Here is a 14,877-nt window from a genome sequence, read left to right on the forward strand (position 1 = left end):
CTGGAGAAGTCCGCATAAAATCAGTCACTACATGAAAACAAAGCCGTTTGCAGGCCGCGCTGAGAAACGCTGCAGTGTTGACATGTTGGTGCAAATGAACATTGGCCATTTTACACAAATCAATCGACTAAACATCAGATTTGAGCGGAGAATATTTTCCCTTGTTCTCCGTTAAAATGAACGGGCTTCGCCGAGACAACGCAAAAAGTGGCAAAAGTGGGCGGGGCGGAATAAGGTGAATAGAACGCTGGTCATTATCTGGAGAATAAGTACCGACAGGGCAAACCGGTTTCACCCAAGCAACAAACAACGCCTTGGCAAAGTTTGTTGTGATTCCAGGCAGTGTGGTTAGGCAAGCAGCAGCAAGGCTAGCTACTTAATGCTAGCCTAGCTATGAAGGTGCAGTTGGAGAAATGGTGGTGAATCTCTGGGTAAGTTGAAAGTCGGACTCCCGCTAACTTCACGAGCGATTCCAACCAAGTCCTCTCGCAGGGACGGGGACAGAGATAGTGTCACTACTACTACGTGCGGAGTGATATGAAAGTATTACAAAAACAAACTCTGTCGCCATTGGCAGCGGTCAATATTTTTTCAGAGGTCCCCTATCAGAAAATAATGACCGGTAGAACGTTGGAAAATCCCATTCAAGTCAATGGAGCGTTCGACTGGCATTGTGAAGAGCCGTGTAATAACATACGCTCAAGGAGGACAAAACTACTTAATAAATCATGTATAGTGCCTTTAAGGATTACATTTGATGTGTTTTATGCTATTCAAAGGCAGGAGTAGCGGTCGATTGAGCTTCTGAGTCGCAGCTTTGCATGTATTTCTGTGCGCTTCAATACAGAGGGCATATTTACAGAGCACTGGTCTCTCACGTCACAAGCTTTAATTCAATGACTGACCTTTATTTAACCAAAAGTCCCACTGAGATTTAAGAATCTCTTGGCCCCAGATGGAAACATACTGCATTGTTCATGTTTTTAGTGGAAACCTACACCGGCCCGGGGAGAACACGATAACTCCGCACGGAAAGTACCAACCCGCCTGGGAATCGAACCCCGGACCTTCTTACTTTGAGTATCAGAGTTTGCATTGTATTGGTTTCCCTTGATTTTTGAGAACCCTTCGTTGACAAGTCGAGATGACAATTCAAACAAACCTTATTTACACAAGTTCAGATAAATATTTGGTGCTGAGACATTTCTGACAGTGATGAATGTATAGGATTAGACTGGTTAATAACAGCCCAGTAAAAAGTCCCACCTTCCAGCATCTTCTGTTGGCTGTTCCTCATGACGTGGATGTTCTCGATGCCCTGGAACTGAAACTTGATGTTGGAGTAGTTGTCCTCGTTCTCGTAGCCTTTTCCCGCCGCTCTGTTGGCGATTGCGTTCAACTGGAGACAACAAACCATCAAAACTGAGCATCTCACAACCTCCATGTCTTTGTTTTTAATGGTGACTCTACAAGATTTTGGGTGGTCTCTCCTCAATCAGAAAGCAGATACACAATCCATTATCATAAAAGATTCACGCTTTGGATAAGGAACAAGGTCAGGTTGAGGTTACGGCAATGAAGAGGCATCACTTCCCCTTCGAACCTCAATGACCTGTGGTTGTTGTATATGTGCTATAGAAATAAACTTGTGATTTAAAGCAAGGGTCCGCACAGCAGTAAGAGCTCCAAATTTTTTATTTGTTTCTTCCACCATTGAGTACATTTTCTGTACATTGTGTATATTCTTTAAAGAAATAAACCTGTAAAACCTGTATATCAATAAATCTGAATTGTAGGATTTTTGACATATAGTTATCCAGAGTGTTGCTGATTTCTGGAGATATTTTTTTGTAATTCATGCAGTTCTTATGTTTGAAGAGTTTTGTGGCGCTAGGCTAGTGCAAGGCTAGCGCATTTCTATGGTATCAGCTAGCCTGCATTAAAAACAGACACACTCCACAGAGCACCTGAGGCAAATCACTTATAACACCAGACTAACCATATAAATGTCTGTGTCCATAGAGTAATTTTTGGAATATAACTGACCTGCATCAGATGAATGATCGCATTTTGAGGGACTATTTTCTAGCAGATCACTCCACCGCCGCGTAGCTTATACAACCACGAAGCTGATGCTGCTCAAATATAACTTCTTTTACAGGAATAGGCCACCGTTTTTGCATACTGAGATATGTTCTTACCTTAGTTTTGACGAGTTCTTTAGGACCTGTCTGGTCTTCCCCCGTGCCTTCACGCATCCGCGCAGTAAAGTGAAGATTACTGTGCCGATGCCAAATTACTCCTGGTATTATTACGCCTTACAATATAGTTCCCCTTTTATCCGCTTAGAAAATCCACATTGTTTAATTTTGTGTAATTATACTTTGTAGTGGAACACTTCACGTAACCATATTTAAATAGGGAACATGTGGAAGAGCTTGGTAGCTTCTATCTTGACCTGTTTTGGAGCTATAGTGGAGAGAGGGAGAGGCTAAATGCCGTCTGCGCTGTGTTTACGTGACTGAAGGCACGGGTGAAGATCAGACAGGTCCTAAAGAACTCGTCAAAGCTAAGGCAAGAACAAATCTCAGTGTGTAAAAACGGTGGCCTATTCCTTTAATTGCTAAATTGTCAAAATTATTCTATGGACACAGACATTTATATGGTTAGTCTGGCGTTATAAGTGATTTGCCTCAGGTGCTCTGTGGAGCGGGTCAGACTGTTTTTAATGCAGGCTAGCTGATACCAAAGAAATGCACTAGCCTTGCACTAGCCTAGCACCACAAAACTCTTCAAATATAAGAACTGCATGAATTATAAAAAAAATATCTCCAGTAATCAGCAACACTCTGGATAACTAGGAAATGAGGCCCTATGTCAAAAATCCATCCCTTTAAACACTAGGCTCTCGTGCAGTCCACACATTACAGCTTTACATTGTGCAATGTGTCGCCAGAGCCCTGAGTCTTTACTATTACCAGCTGCCAAAGCACAGAGGACCCTCCACCTGCGCTCACAGAGATGCACAGCGCTGTTAGCGGCAGTGGGCCTGTGTTATTGTACCATGTATTATTGTATAGTGTTAGCTCAGCGCTCCATAGAGAGAGGGGGAAGGGGGGCTCACCTTGGGCCTGGTGTCCACCACATACAGGACGTCGCTGCGGGGGTTCGACCTCAACACTGCCCCCAACATCTGCTCGTCCTCCAGGCAGCGGGCGCTGAAGCCGGACAGGGGCTGGCTGCTGCGGCACACGGCGGCCTGAGATGGAGAATAGATCGACAAATACTTTATTGTTAGATTCGAGGATCTGAGATTTGTTTAGCAGATTCGTATCAACACAAATACAAGGACATTATACAGATACAGAACATTTGATAATGATATGAAAAACATTTGTTTCCCGTCCCGCTACATGCTTTGATTTTATGACTTAGCTCCTCATCTAGCTTCAGGATGGACTGAGGAACACAGGAGTTCCTTTGGAGCTTATTAAAGCAGTACTAAGTAACGTGTTTACCTTAATAAATCCTTTTCGTAGCCCCTGTGGGGGTAATACAAGTGTTTATGGGATGATTGGAGGGTCTTTCATCTCCCCCTGGTGTCTCTGGCCAGAAAACCATGTTTGCAACTTGACTGCCACTGGTCCGGAGAAAGCAATACACACTAATGGAATCACGAAGAAGAAGCTAACATGCTAACGGGCAAAGCTAACTGCCGACTAACGTCACTTAAAACAGTATTTACAGCCAAGTTTGAGAGAAAAAAAATATTTCCATTGTATAATTGGATGCACAGTAACCCTCTCTCCCTTCGCCTTTTCTGTCAGCGTAGTATTTACTCTCCAAGGCAATTAATAAGTAAAAAAATCGTAACTTGCTACTACACCTGCAGTTGCACTTATGGCCTCTAGGGGGAAGAGTTACTTAGTACTGCTTTAAAGTGTCGCACACAGTATCGCCGCCCTGGTGGTAACAGCACATATTCAGTGTTCAGAACGTCTGAGGTGATGTTCTTAGTCAGACACACACGCGGACTCATACTGTCCATCCAGAGGCCGTCCCATAAGCTTTGAGCAGAATTTAATCAATTGTTTCAGTCCAGATTTCACACTGACAGAGAGACAGCTGTACCACACAGTGTTACTGCGAGATAGTTGCATTTGGCAGTTTGTAAGGACATTTTTTGAAAGTAAATTCCAATTAAAGAGATAATTTCCTGATTTGGCCAGCATCAGACCACTCATGGACCGAGGGGCGGGAGTTGTACTGATACAGCGTTTTCTTCTGCTCGTTCGTCTGTTAATAATTTTGGAAATCTACAATCCCTGAAACCGGAGCAAGAAACGGCGTTAGAAGCGTCTTCATGAAAAAGGACTGTCAAGTGCTTGTATGTGGCTGTGCAGATTCCCCACTCGAAAAGGTGCGTCTCTAAAGAAGAAGGACAGGACTTCACTCTTTCCTTTCTCTGTTGCTTTTTATTCTCTCCAGCAACAGCAGTGGCAGGTGAAAAAACTCAAAATAAAAGAACAGAAATACAACGTAAATCCACCAGTATTTGTCAACATAATTTGTACATCTGTGGTTAAACTTATTTAGATTTCTTATTCTAATTTCTGAGGAAGGGCGTAGGCCCGAAACGTTACACGGTGTAAGTAATCAATAAATACTTTTTTTGGGAGCCACCTAGTTGTACGGACTTTTTTCTTTTTCAGCTTCATAGTCTACTTTGGTCCAGCACACTATTTAGATTGGATGTGCGTGTTTTGCTTTTTAACGCTATTATTCTAATTTCTAATCATTCTAATTTGTTTTAGCTCTTATTAACAAATAAAAATGCAGTTGTTTGCTCTTAACAAATGAAATACAGTTGTTTAGTTATTTTACTGGCTGTACTTTCGCATAATTTGGTTTGTTAAAATGACGGAGTTTAAAAATGTTAAAACTAAGTATTTTGGTAAATGGTAAATGGTCTCAGCTTATAAAGCGCTTTTCAACCTACATTAGGCACTCAAAGCGCTTTACAGCAAGGATCCACTCACTCATTCATACACCAATGTACGCAGACACTGGGGGCAATGTGGGTGAAGTGTCTTGCCCAAGGACACAACGACAATGTGTACTTTCAGGAGGTGGAATTCGAACCCGCGACCTTCCGATCATGAGACGACCCTCTCTACCATCTGTGCCTCTGTCGCCCCCATTTTCCTCCCCGTACATGTTCCAGTCATGTCCTAATGTGTAGAATGAGCTCAAACCTCAAACCTGCCTCTAAAATTTCAAAAAGGTGTTAATTTGGTCCAAAGTGCCGTCATGCACGAGCTTAATATAGAAGCTGCAGTTACACATATGACCTGATGTGGCAGTAGTGAGTATAAAATGACCAACTTGCATCTAGTCCCTTTAAAAGGCTTCCTGCCTCTTGCTCCTGTGTCATATCCAGCATTTCTCTGATTGGTTGATCCCGTCTGTCAATCACGGCCACTCCCAGACTAGAAGCCTTTGAAAAGCATGAGTCTGACAGGCCATGTTATCTTCACAAAGGCTTCAGCTGCTTTTATCGACTTCTCTCGAGGACACGACGGTCACACTATGATGTCATCTTGTCTTGTCATTGCCAGACACCCAACTGTTTTTTTGAGTGAGACTGGGCTGGCTATGATTTCCATTTCACCTAGAGCGCCCTCTGCAGGCAGTGATGGGAATGACATGGAGATAGAGTAGTAATAGTAGTAGTAATAGTAGTTTTTGACAAGGGAACATCATTAATACGGGGTTAAAACATCATAATGCAAACGTCTTCCTTAAAAACTTCACCCGATGCACTGCTCGACTCTCGATACTTGCAAAAATACAAGTCGCCAGCTGAATATAACTGGACTGATTATACTTTATGATCCTGGTCTTGGCCTTGAATGACTGTATCTCTTTAATATGAATCACACTGCGGCCTCTGCTCTGACAGTGCGACCTCGGCGTCATAAACCTCTCACAACGGTCCCGCATTGACCCGGAGAGGCTTCTAATTTAGTTTAACGACGTCTATAAACCCGCGAGTCATTTTTAATGCACTGGACGGTGGTATTTGTCGCTAATGATGAACTGCAGTCGAGTTGGGACTTAACCATGAGAATGTTTTCAAAACCTTTCAATGACTCCAAGCTAAAAAAGCCTCAAATGTAACTTGAATATGCATTTTAAAAGGGGGTATTATGCCAAATGTACTTTTTAGAGCAGGGGTGCCCAAACTTTTTGTCTCCGAGGGCCAAAATGAAAAAGGGTTGCGGGCCAATCACGGCGATGTCAGCGTGAAACACATATAACTGCAAATAAAAATAGTTACTTTATTTTCTTTTTTGGTATACATTTGTATTTAATTCTATCTATGCAAATAGTATGTTACAAAAGCCAAGTTTTAGTAGAACAAAATCAATTATTGTAGCAATATAGTGCAACAACACCACCTGTACCTGCACTACCTACAGTGACTTTACCTCATTCATGTCTTTAAGTCAAAGAAAATGCCATATTAGACCAATTTGAAAGTGTCAGTTCAGCATGAATTCTTTTATAAGTCATATATGTCAATGACCTTTGCAATAAAATTTGGAAAAAGTTGGGAAGTTGATGCTGCGACGCTCTATGACTGACAAACAAGACACCAGAACAGTGTTTCCCTAACTTTTCGAAAGGAGTGAAACAGCGCCCCCAATTTGTCGCTGGTGGACAAAAAGTGTACTGCATCTATATTTGCCATTGAGAATGAATGGGAGAGAGTTAGTATTAACCAGATGCGGCGCAAAAGTGGGCCAACCTAATTGTTCCGGCCCCACTTTGGGCACCCCTGTTTTAGAGGCTTTTTTTATTATCATGTTGCAAAGTTGTTCTCTCATCAAGAATATACCAATGAGCCGTTTATACATGTTTAAACGACTGCCGTTATTCTACTGAACAATCTGCTGTGGAAAAATATCCATATGGACCCGATTCACACCTGACTTTATTTGTATGTGATAAATAAGCTCATATTCCACCAGAAAATGTTTAAAGAGATGGCTGTTTTCCCCCTCGGTGAAGCCACGCCCCCTTCTATGACGCGATGCCGTCTGTATCTATAGATAAGAATCTAGCTTCCCGCCTTCAGCTAAGCTCGGAATGTTTACAAACAATTAAAGGGTCTATTCCGCGGATCAGCTTGCGTTCATGTGACATCACTGTCACTACCCTGGCCGTCCCGGAGGCACAATCTGTCCGGAGGTTCTATCCAACGCCCTGAGGCATTCAAGTGACTCTAAAATATAGTTCAGTGGGTGAAATGTGAACATTTGATGAAATGGCTGATTAATATCTGAAGATCAGGTAGGGCAAATCGAAGCCCTAAAAGTGATATGTAAGGTTGAAGAAACAAGAAATATAACATGAACGTGCAGCATAGGTTCAAAATTAAGAGGAGTCAGTCATGTTTAAAAACTAAAATAAAGTTATTTTTAAACTAAAATGTAATATTTTTTTCCATTTTAATGTTTAGGGTCAGTTTGCTCTCACCTGGAAACAAATAAATGATAATTTTTCACACATTGTGGTGAGCACAGATATATCACAAAGCACCACAAGAGGAAAGAGAACGAAAACAGAGCAGAGAGAGAGACTGATGCTGCTTAAATGTTCGCATTTCACCGAGTCACTTGAATGCGTCAGGGCGTTCGCTGCCGAAGCTAATGCTACCAATATAAAGAAAGTATTCTTGTGGACATTTTGGCATATAAATACATAAATATCAATTGAAATAACTGTAATCAACGACGTTATAACTAAAGACAATGCATGTATGTAAACCATTAAGTATCATGTTTCTGATTTGTGTAAAGGTGTATAAGGTGAAGACCAGTGCTTTTTGACACTGTTTTTGTCTTGTTTTCGTCAATTATTCATCGCGTTTTCGTCGCTTTATTTGTCACTTTTTTGTAGGGATGCACCGATACCGATACCAGTATCGGGTATCGGGCCGATACCACATGCTTGTACTCAGACTCGTACTCATTCATGAGGTCCCGATACCAGAAACCGATACCACTTGACGTGCAGCCAGCGCACCTACGAGGCGCAGCTACGAGGCGCAGCTCTCAGCTGAGGAGAGAAGAAGCAACAAACTGGAGAATTGCTTAGTGTAAACACAATAATCCACATAGAGCTGACTTTATTACAGACTGCGCTCTCTAAACCAGAGTCTGAGCTGGATTTAACCAGAGCTTAATGTTGTTAGCGCTGCAGCGTCTGCAGTGTTTACAACATACAGGCTAACGTTGCTAACTCGCGGCTAGCAGTTTTGGCCATTCTGACGCCGTTTTATGCCCAGGGGTTAATTCATCTGAAAAACTAACCCAGCGACTAAAAAGTCCTCAGAAAATCCAAATTAAAGACATACAGCATGTTTATATTGAGCGAAAATGAGCTGCAGCAGAACAATGAAAACGCTGTAGCTTCTCGCTAAGTTACTACAAACACACGAGAAAATCTACAGGAGCTGAAGTAAAGACAAAAAGAGACCATTTAATAAACATCTCAATACTATTGTTAAATAAAAACACATAAATGAATAAAGCTCAGGCATTGGGAGCTTTAGGACATGAGCTTTTCTGTCTATGATGGACAGAGCAATAAAAATTATATTGAATGAAAATAAAATAAATAAATAAATGGCATCAGCACAATTCTAATATAACTGCTCTTAAATGTGTAGCAATTGAGTAAATTTACTAATTACAAACCAATCTGCTGTGAAAAAAGTAAGAATGTTGAAGAAAATGCCTTGTACTCGTATCGGTATTCGGTATCAGCGAGTACTTAAATCCAAGTACTCGTATCGGTTTTAGAAAAAGTGGTATCGGTGCATCCCTACTTTTTTGTTTTATTTTCATCCTCGTGTTTTAACGCTTTGTTCAAGAAGCTTTTAGATTTTTATATAGAAAATGTGTTCGGTTCAGGTTGCTGTAGTGTAGTTGCTTTCATTCTCAAATCTCCCCAAAGCGTTTCTAAATGACATTTTCTGCTTCCACATTTTTTTATTTATCACCAAGAGGACAAAAACAAAAATCTAGCTTGGCCTCTGAGACTGAAATATTTGGCCTGTGCTGCAGCCTTCCCGGCAACACCACTTTTGTCGGGAGATTTGGCCGTTTCTCTTGTCGGGCTTTTGGAAAAGTGGGGATTCTTTTATAACACGTGGCCGCCGTGGCTTCACCAAAGTAATGTAAACATTCAGCTCATTAATATTGGCACAGACTTACGTGGTTGTCTTTGTTGTAGTAGGATAAAGTCGGGAAGCGTCCTCTGCTCCTGAACTTGGAGCTGCCCGCGATGACGGGGGGCGTGGCCGACTCGGGGACGAAGAGCTCAGAGGGATACGTGTCGCTCACCTTTAAATACACAAACACATATTTAGAATGAAGTTATTTTACATACAGATTATAATCCTGCCATGTGTGTCATATTATTGCATTAAACAACTTAACAAAAATCACCCCCAAGTGTTTGAATAATGTCACCGCTTCATGATGTGGGAAAATAATAACAAATTTGCTGTAGATTACTCACATATGAAAAAAAAAAAGGAAAAATCTCAATTAATTAAGCTACAAATTTGATATTAACCTCTAATCTTCCACCTGAACCGAAGAAATTTTTTCGAGTTTGGCTTTACACAAATCTAAAAGCTGTTTGCACCTCCTGACCTCATAGTTCTGGTTGACCGGGGACAGTTTCCAGTGGGCGTTTGGGAGCCCCATTCTCTTGTATTCAGATCTGAGGTCCACAAAGTCCCACTCTCTCTGCCGCTCCTCCGCGGCCACGTTGGGTTTGTAGGCGAAACAGTACAGCTCCTCCAACGACTCTGCCACAGACAACAAGAGAGCAAAATCAGAAATGTCCACTGATTTTCTAATGGTTTCATTGCTGGTGTTTTGAAAATGTACTTCTATTGGTGTAAAAAAAAAAAAAAAACTATCACAAAAAGTTACACTGAATGACAAAAAAAAAGAAGTCGCCACCATATCAAAAGATGCGGCGCTGTAATCAAAGCAAACGATGGTCCAATGAATAATTAAAGTGGGTGAATCCTTTTTTTGGTGTCAACTTTAAAGTCATGACTTAACACATTGAGGCCGTGCTGTTTTGGGGATTTAGCTGTTGAGTGTCAACAATCCAGACCAGGTTTCATGATATTTGTAGCGCCACAGTGTGTTCTATGTTATAGCTATGGACACAGGCTGTGGCTCGTTTGCAAAGTGAGAGTCTAAGTCTCCGTACGTGAAAACAGTTTAATTCTAAGCTAAACAGAGGCTAATTTTGATCAAAATCACTGATTTTTTTTCTAGATTTGGAGATAATGCGTGTTTAATGCAACACTCTCCTTTCTGATTAACTTCTCTCTCCTCCTCTCTGGACACAGACACTACGGGAAGAGGCAAATGCCTATTTATATTAATTTAAAGTCAATTTTCAACGACAACATTGTTGACACATTTTGAAACACTGCGTGTTATCGATCGCTGTGTGCATTTAAACAGCCTGGTTCTCGGATTGAAGACTTTAACAGGATGTTTCTCAGATTGTGACCATTTAAAAACTCAGAGAAATGTTAAAATCTCAACTGTTTCGATCTGTCCATGTGAAGCCGCTCTGCTTTATCATACGCGCTCGTCATTTATTTCACTTCTGTTCATCACAGAGCCACACATAAGGTGTATTAGAGTGTCTAGTTTCTCAATAATAATAATAAAACAAAACGTTTTTGGCGCTCAATGTGTCAAGTATGAAATTATAAAATGAAACAAAAAAGGTTGAAAATTCAAAGCTCATCCTGAAGCACGAAATTCACTTCAATAAACACAGAAAACATTTGAATGTTTCAGCACTTTTGAATTATCTTTAACAACATTATCTGATCATGCAATGAACCCCAGTAACTCATAGGGTTGTGCCGATGGACGATGGATGAGCAACATCACGATGGAGAGCCACCATCGTGATGCCACGCCCCCTCCTGTCAGAAACACGCACTGATCTTCTGTAGGCCTTGTAAACCTACAAACTTTGCAGGGATTGCACTGTAAATTAAATCACGGATGTAACTAATATGCGCGCTAGTGTCAGTAACCTGCCAGAAGCCACGATGTGTTCGCCGTAATTATTAACGTAAAGACGCAGCTGCTCTACTTATGACGCGCGGAGCTCTCTCTCTCTCTCTCTCTCTACAGCTCAAAGTTTAACAGCGCGTGGTTTTGCTTTGCTTCGTACGGAAACTTAAACCGTTTTAAAATGGGCACGCATGGGTTTGGAATATTCTCACGAAGAACAGAGAGAGGAGAGAGAGGATAGAAAGAGGCGCGGTGCAGGAGTTACGAAGTTACGAGCAGACGGACCGGGCGGCGCGTGGAGCGGCTTCAAAAACGTAGCTACGACGCAAACGTGTACATATTGTCCCGTTCACCCACTGTTTCTTAAACATTACGTTAAAATTGAGCAAATGCAAATAATAAGCTCCGATTTACATTCGTATTAGTGTGAGAAGAGTCTTATTGAGGAGGAGTTGACGAATAAGTCGTTCTCCTCTTGCACTTTTACGCACGAGTTTTAACCCATTTCTGTTGCAAAAGTCGTGTTCCGTGACTCTGTTCAGATCATGTTTTGTTTAGATCCATTTATCCTGCAATCTCACATTTTCCTAACATATATAGTAATATGCAGCATATATATAGGCTATGTAAATGTATTTAAAAATGCTTATGAGAAATGGACGATATCATCGTCCATCACGATGGTTCACTGTAAACATCGTCAACGGCCAATTAAGGGAACATCGCCCAACCCTAGTAACTAATGCAGATCTGTAATAAAGATAAAAATGCAGTGGTTTGTAAATTACCTCACACAAAACTCTTGGTCTGCTTGGGAATAGGCTAAACTAAACCTAAAGGTTAAGTTGTCTGACGTTATACCTGGCTGTGAGAGGCGCTGCAGGGACAGGAGGATGTCCTGAAGGTCCTTCTCCTCTGGGATCACAAACTGCAGCAGCTGGAAGTTCTTACAGTGAAGAACCAGAGAGACCCCGGAGGCAGAGGCCTGTTTCTCCACACCGCACACCAGGCTGTGCAGCACCTGCACAGAGGAGCACAGAGACACTACTATATCTTCAGAAAAGAGAGGAGTCAATCCAGTCATAGGAATGAATCAACTGATACAATTCTGTGAAAGAAATCTTGTGACTTGTGACTGTACTATTTGCTACACTACCATAGTGCCTATAGATCAGGGGGAGGCAAGTTTTCTTGGCGGAGGCCGATTTTCTTTATCGTAAACAGACCGAGGGCCGAAGCCACTGATTAGCAGCCCAAAGTAAAGCCCAACACTGGAAAAATTACCATCTTAAAGGAGATAAATGACTTAAAATTGCTTGAATTAAAGATCTATGTTGAATTCGAGTCTAATTTGGAGTAATCCATGATACAAATGTTAGCGCCAATGGAACAAATCAGACAAATAATTGTTTTTTACTTGAAAGGACACAAAATGATCTGAATTAAGAGAATAACGACTACTAAAGGTTTTATCTCGTCCAAGACCAGACCAAATCTACTCGAACCTTAGATTTAATCTGTTAATTCATGTAAATTTATGTAATTTCTTCCTTAAAACGAGAGTGCACTTCTTTCAAATGCCAGGGTTGTACATAATACATGACCTAATTGGGTGTATTGACAGTATTTCTACCTTTTTTCTCCCATTTAACTCTAATAATGTTAAAAGTACTCTCTGATTTGTGTAATAATGTTTCTCAAAATCCTCTTGAGGGCCAGAGGTTCTGTGCTGGAGGGCCGGATGTTGCCTACCCCTGACGTATATAAACAGCATGATATTAAACATTGCAACATTATGTGGTGATGTTAATGACAAAAGATGAACTGAAATTGTATTAAAAGTCTGTACACACCAATGGTTCAAACAAATCATGTATTTCTTCTGTTAAACCTGACACCTGTCTCCCAGTGTGCACCTCATAGCTTTGCCTTGGAAAAACCCTTACCCAGGTTTCATTGCGCACTCCGTCCTCGCTCTCCACGAAGATGGAGTGAGTGGCGGTCAGGTACAAGGTTCCCACTCGGCTCTTTTTGGGAGACACTCGGTCGAGCAGCTTTACGTGCTCCACCTGCAAGAGAGAAACACGTCTGTCACATCAGAGAATCCGGGCGTTTATTACACACGTCATGCGTAATAACGTTAGAGCGCGCGGTGCCTGCGTGGCGTCTGCAATGCATTCATGGGCGTCTGTGCACATTAGGTTTAGGGGGAGTGAAAGTAAAAGCTCGAGACATAAACACTTAAAAAGACGTCTTCTTAAAGCATTCACGTCAGTCAGTGCCATCTTTATCCACACAGCCTGGTCCAAACATGTCAAATGCACTTATATTTGCATTACTTTTCCATTGCCACAGTAAAGGTGGTGTCGTAAAAACAAGCCAATTCTGTTAACATGTAATTTAGTGACGAGGCGAGTGCGGAAATCCTCGGTTTTTTACCTTTGGGAGCCGGATGTGCTCCATCTACAGCGGACCGAGAGCCACGCAGAGCCGTGGCCAGTGCAGCTACAACCGGACAACGATTTGCAACATGAACCGGCGGTGAATCAAGGACGTAAACGATGGATTTGAGGTGAAATTGTCCGCTCAGTGCAGCAATCTCAGGTAAACTCAGCCATGATGCTCCTGCGCCTTCAGGGCTGAGGAGGCCGCGCGGTCCTAAAGCCCGCCGGGAGGACGCACAGCTGGATCTGACGCCAAACTGGAATTTATCTCAACCCAGAGCCGTGGGAAGATGTACCTTTTCTGTGCATAAATCCTATTTATTAACCTCTTAACTCCCGCCTGAACCGAGAGCATTTTCTCCAGTTCAGCTTTACCCAAATCCTGTAGGCCAGTGTAACGCCTCATTTGAAAGACCTACAAAACTAAATGGATCTTTTTCCTCACATCAGATTTTTTTTCATCACTTTTTTTGTTGGGCAGTCGTCTCATTTTAGTCAAGTTTTTCTCACTTTTTTTTGTCATTTTTTCGTCATTTTTTAAATAAAATTTTGGTCATTTTTTTGTCAATTTTTTCTCACTTTTTTGTCACATTTTTTTCATTTTTCTGTTGCATTTTTGCCACTTTTTCATCAATTTTCCGTCACTTTTTGGTCAATGTTTTCTCACTTTTTTCACATTTCCATCCTCCCGCCTGAACCAAGAGCATTTTCTCCAGTTCAGCTTTACCCAAATCCTGTAGGCCAGTGTAACACCTCATTTGAAAGACCGACAAAACTAAATGGATCTTTTTCCTCACATCAGATTTTTTTTCATCACTTTTTTTGTCGGGCAGTCGTCTCATTTTTGTCAAATTTTCTTGACTTTTTTGTCACTTTTTCGTCAAATTATTCGCATTTTTTTGTCAAATTCTTATCACTTTTTCGTCCATTTTTTCTAAATTTTTCGTCAAATTTTTCTCACTTTTTTCGTCATTTTTTAAATAAAGTTTTTGTCATTTTTTTGTTCACATTTTCGTCATTTTTTTAATCAAATTTTGGTCATTTTTTTGTCAATTTTTTATCACATTTTTGTCATTTTTATATCACATTTTTGTCATTTTTATATCACATTTTTGTCATTTTTTCGTCAATTTTGTTATCAAATTTCGGTCATTTTTTTGTCAATTTTTTATCACATTTTTGTCATTTTTTGTCACATTTTTGTCATTTTTTCGTCATTTTTTAAATAAAATTTTGCTTTTTTCACATTTCCATCCTTGTTTTCGTCTCAGTGTTGTTGCTCTTTTCACAGCTTTTTTCCA

At 41.0% G+C, this 14,877-nt stretch overlaps 1 protein-coding gene across 1 annotated transcript in view; it reads right to left on the reverse strand.

Moving 5' to 3' along the window:
• The window catches only part of mtmr7a (myotubularin related protein 7a), a 30,301-nt gene extending 16,537 nt beyond the window's left edge, over window positions 1-13,764 (reverse strand). Inside the window, exons 1-7 of the mRNA XM_079556222.1 lie at window positions 13,572-13,764; window positions 13,079-13,201; window positions 11,994-12,153; window positions 9,729-9,886; window positions 9,285-9,413; window positions 3,125-3,259; window positions 1,267-1,399 (exon numbers count right to left, since the gene is read on the reverse strand). Of these exons, the coding sequence (XP_079412348.1) occupies window positions 1,267-1,399; window positions 3,125-3,259; window positions 9,285-9,413; window positions 9,729-9,886; window positions 11,994-12,153; window positions 13,079-13,201; window positions 13,572-13,595 (862 nt within the window). The 5' untranslated portion in view covers window positions 13,596-13,764. The remainder of the gene's footprint in view (window positions 1-1,266; window positions 1,400-3,124; window positions 3,260-9,284; window positions 9,414-9,728; window positions 9,887-11,993; window positions 12,154-13,078; window positions 13,202-13,571) is intronic.
• Between the last annotated feature and the right edge of the window lie 1,113 nt (window positions 13,765-14,877).

Source organism: Gobius niger (genome assembly GCF_951799975.1).
Source record: "Gobius niger genome assembly, chromosome: 5".
Lineage (NCBI taxonomy): Eukaryota > Metazoa > Chordata > Actinopteri > Gobiiformes > Gobiidae > Gobius > Gobius niger.